Raw genomic sequence first — 4,994 nt, 5'->3', positions numbered from 1 at the left:
GCTTATTGAAACTGAAAAATCCCAACTAGAATTAAATAAAAAATTAAATTTAAAATAATTTCTACTTAAATGAATCTGGCGAAACGCAACCTTGGTTGTTTTTAGTGGTTATTTTAAGCACCTTTAGCGGAATATTTCGCGCATATTTTTATCTTCTCTAGTATTGAAATAAATTCGATTGTAATAAAATTCGTGTGTTTTATGAAAAGTATACTTTAGCGCTGTCAACTAACATGTTGATATAATATTTATTATGTAAGATGGTTGAATCACCGATAATGACAAATGTGTATGGAAATGTTTAAAAACTGTCATCAACATCTCGGTTTAAACGGACATTGTATTGTGTTTTACAAATGTTTGAGGGCAGAAATTTTTAAAGGTATTTTGAAACCGTCAATCTAAATCCAGTGGGTTAATTGCATTGTCCCATCAATTTTTTTTTGTGTATCCATTACACTCATTTGACGCATTAAACGCTTTATTGAGGTCCCTTGTGGCTGTGTGTTTCCAACTTCTTCACCGGTCTGTATTTTAGCCTCCTTAAGCACTTTTGCTTGCAGAAGATCCAAATCTTCGTACGACTCAATATGTGATATTGTTTTTCTGAAATTTGTTATTTTGCTTTTAAAAAGAACTCAAGTTTTTTAATATTTACTTAACTGTTTAGAATAGCAGCGCACACAATTCTCAAGTGACCATTCTTTACCAAAATTTTCCCCCTCTTCAAGCGTTTGCGGTAAGCGTTCATGAAGTGTTTCAGGTAACCTTAAACTGGTTAGTCCCCCGATCATTGATATTATCCCCATTATAACAAGAGGCAGTTTTAAGTTATCTTTCCCCTAAAAGAGGAAATTGAAATTAGTAATTTCTGCGAGAGTGTACAACTAACTTTTTATTGTAGATTAATTACCACCAAATATTCTTCACTTTTGACTAGCTTAGCTCCCCCGGGCACCGTCAGTTTCAGTTACGAATGCGAATTACAATCTTCGTATAGAAGATTCTTAATTAAATTTAACAGTTAGATTTTGTGTCTTTCTTTGACTTCACTCCTCTGTTTTGGTTGTTTATTCTTCCTTTACTTTAACAACAGAAATGCAAAATTAGTTAATTCAACTATTTATCTTTGATTCGCATGGTAATTAGTTAATTCAACTATTTATCTTTGATTCGCATGGTAATTGAATCTGAATTGGTCACAAATAAAGTAATTATATTAAAAAACTGTCAAGTCCGAATAACAAATTAGTTTGAAAACAATTACCAATTTGGGTAAAAGTTGCCGTGGGAGCGTAATGTCTCTTTTAGACAAATAAGTGCATTACTTAAATCGGAAACATTAGGCGTGTTTTTTTACACGCATACGCATGATACATAAAAGAAGGTAGTTCCATTTTCACTTTTTTGTCGCCATATTAACAACCTGACAATTAAGCAGATTGTGACATTTCGTGCTACCATACCAAATATCTAAAATCCTTCAAATTTTATTATTAACTTTTTGTTTATTTAAAAATCATTTTGTTCTAAGAATCGAAATTTGAACAAGCAAAAGGTATTTTGTTGGGTACGGTTCGGTTATTTGCACAATAATTTTGGGTTATTGTTTCCAAACGCGTAACCCGAATCAATAAATTTTAATTTACGCGTGTGGTCAAACGACTAAACGCTGGTTTTACATAAAGATTTCAAACTTTCGAATAAAAATTTATTAATAAATTCGTGTTGAAATATGGACTTATTTGCAAAAGATACTGGGGCCAGTGTAGCCGGAGTTGGACTGATGAGGGTTATTTTTTCTAAGCGCGGCTGAGACTTACAAACGCAGAAAGGTATTTGCGCAAAAATCCTGTGATTGGCGAAACCCGAGTCTACATTTTCTCTATCAAAATGCTACTTTTATCCCATTTTCCAATAGATCCCTAGGGGTCTGCAGAGTGGTCGGAGAAGGAAAGGGTGATTTTTCTTAAAGTTTGACCGTTCTCTAATGGGTGCGGTTTTATGTGCCACACCCCATCCGCATCCGCTCCCCATTTTGGAGATTATGCATTAATTTCCAGGTTCATCATATTCGACATCTTTGAGTGGACTGATGAAATCTTCTGCTTAAAAGAAAATATTACTACTCGTGATCAGGTAGCATGAATTTAATGAAATGTCATAATTTTATTAAAAGTCAAAGGCTAACAACAACAACGAATGTCTATATTGTGAAATAATCAGATGACATAAGGACACTAAAAAAATGTAAAATATCGCCGGTGATACTGCAAATCGCTCTATGTCTATTAGTACCCTTGACACTTGGATGGTCTTTTACTTGCACCGGAATGCATCTGCAAATCGCTACACCCTAACAAACGAATGACGAAACTGTCTACCTTTGGCTGACGAAGATGAACGATTGACAGAAGCGACCAGATACAGATCAGTTAAGCACCAGAGGTAATAAGTGACATAGAACGTTTTGCAGTATCACCGAGGATATGTTCACTAAAATTTTATCAATCTAAAAATAATGATTTTGGAGAGTGGTTATCGAATTTAATGTGAAATTTAAACATTTTTAAGATAAGATGATAATTATTTTTAAAAGGTAAAGGTTGATACATCTTTTATATTTATTTAAAACCCCAAATGTATGATATAAAATCCCCTACACCAAAAAATTTAAATTGGGTAACGTCGTTTCGAATTTTTCACAATTGAGCAAATGTCAGAAATCTGCTTTTTAATCAAAAAGTTGTTTATTGAAACTACCTTCTTTTTTGTATCATGCGCATACGTATCTGCGCTTAAAATTTGTTTGGAGCTGTTAGCGACAAACTTTATGTGCCCTTATGAATAATTGTCGATAAAATCAAAATTACTTGTTGTTAAATTGAAATTGCCGATGATTGTTTTTTTTGCACATTAAGAGTAGATGCGTGTAAAAAAACACCTATAATCAAGCGTTCATATATATTTCTGCCAAAAAAGTAACACAGGAAAAATACAATGTAAAATTTAAATATACAAGTAAAATGTATTTCTAAAACAAGGAATACATAGAAGAAAAAATATAATACTTGTTCTTAATAAGGTTTGTTAAGGGAAATGTGTTGATGACAAAGTGAAATTGGTACAATATTACTTAAATAAACTAACGAACGGTGATGGCTGAAGTGTTTCACATGATTTTTTGTTTTAACTTTGTTTGGAATGGAATAAAGGTTTCAAAATATCATGATTATTCGACTGCTATGCGGTACACGACTTTCTTTCTTTGCCTATCAGTAAATACGAGTATAGAGGGCCAAAGGCTTACAAATGCGAGAGCACACAACGTACAGTTGGCTGTTAGAAAAGAATGGTGACTCCGAATTGATTTTGCACACTAGAGAGAGAGGTTTTGGGTTTCGGTCTACTATCGACAGTTTTTAACACTATCGATACTATCGGAAAATTACCACTCTTAGTTTTAAGTCATTTTCCAAGCGGTAACAATATTGTGGCTAATAAATTTATTATACGGGTAAGTATTTTGAGAATAAAATAATATATTTTCTAAAGTTTTCCGTTAAAATATATCAATTTATAGTTATAGTGTATTTTGAAAAACACCCCCAAATATTGGCAAAAACAAATGGTTATTGTGATTTTTAAAATAACTGATCCCTTCATAAAACAAAAGCAGCCATAAATTTGTCAAATATTTTTCGTGTTTGAAACATTGATTATTCTATGTTATATAACAAAAATGGATTACTTATAATATGTATACATACAAGTTTAAAACTAATGGCCTTATTCATAAAAAATATAGTAGGTTTAAAGAGCTTTATAAATTGACGTTTTCATAAATTTTTCAATATATACACCTTTTATAAAGCTACTTTATTTTTTATGAATAAGGCCATAAGTTTCTTGGTGAAATAATAAAAATTTGTTTCCAGTTTTTGAAAATAATATTCGGCTCTTTTATGGTTGTCGATGTCGACGTCGATGTCATTTTTTCAACAAAAAAATAGCCCTTGTGGGTCCTACTCCAGCTACGCCGACCACTGTATTTTTGAGGAAAGATGTTCCTCGCAAAAATTCTGTGTGTGAGTTAGGCGACTTACGGAAGGTTTCAAGACCAGGACGAACTGCTGTAAGAACAATGGCGATCTGGTGACCGATGTCCAGAAAGTACATAAATTATGGAGGGAACAGTTTTCCACCCTAGTGAATGGTAGCAGCACGGAAAGTTGTGGAGAAAAAAACCGAGCCCGCAGTCGATGATGATGAGCAATTACGCAGCTGTTTGGATGTTCCCGAGTTAGAATACGTGAAGTTTGAAACCGTGGCAAGTGCCGATTTCAAAAACGGTAACTTTTTGATTTTCAGGTAGGTTTTCGATAAGGTTCTAGATGAATGATTATATGTATTTACATATCGAGCCCCAACCGCCAAAATAACATAAGCGACATTTTTTTCAAAATTCTCTTTTTGATGCAGAAATATTCCTAGAGCTTCTAGATGCACTTCTGCATCAAAAATAAAATTTTGAAAAAAATGTCGCTTACGTTATTTTGGCGGTTAGGGCTCGATATATAAAAATCGATTGTATACATATTTATACATACTTACTAGTGTTCGCCGAGCGGTTGAAATTCAACCGCTAAAATTAAGTATAGATTATGTGAGTAGAGTTGAGGTGAAATAACATTAGTTGGAAAGGGTTAAGTGGAGGGGAGTTTAGCTTAGTACTTAGCATATCATAATATTTCATAGCATAACATGACATACCATAAGATTAAATAACATAACATATGTAGCATAACACACTATAACATAACATCGCACATTCTTCAGTTGTATCTCCTTTTTATCCCTATCACATTCTTCCTCTCTATCTTTGTCACTATCGTTATTTAAGTTAATGTTATTTAAGGTTATGTTTATGATCTTCATCTTCATCTCCATCTTCATCTTCATCTTCATCTTCATCTTCATCTTCATCTTCATCT

General features: G+C 32.9%; 1 protein-coding gene across 1 annotated transcript in view; it reads right to left on the bottom strand.

Annotated features, from left to right (window-relative positions):
- Positions 1-401: 401 nt before the first annotated feature.
- The window catches only part of LOC118734969 (carcinine transporter-like), a 5,486-nt gene continuing 893 nt past the window's right edge, over positions 402-4,994 (bottom strand). The window contains exons 2-3 of the mRNA XM_036464562.1: positions 664-842; positions 402-606 (exon numbers count right to left, since the gene is read on the bottom strand). Of these exons, the coding sequence (XP_036320455.1) occupies positions 402-606; positions 664-842 (384 nt within the window). The remainder of the gene's footprint in view (positions 607-663; positions 843-4,994) is intronic.

This window comes from Rhagoletis pomonella, unplaced genomic scaffold, assembly GCF_013731165.1.
Source record: "Rhagoletis pomonella isolate Grant_MI unplaced genomic scaffold, Rhpom_1.0 Rhpom_scaffold_00003, whole genome shotgun sequence".
Lineage (NCBI taxonomy): Eukaryota > Metazoa > Arthropoda > Insecta > Diptera > Tephritidae > Rhagoletis > Rhagoletis pomonella.
This window is presented reverse-complemented; position numbering and strand designations above follow the sequence as displayed.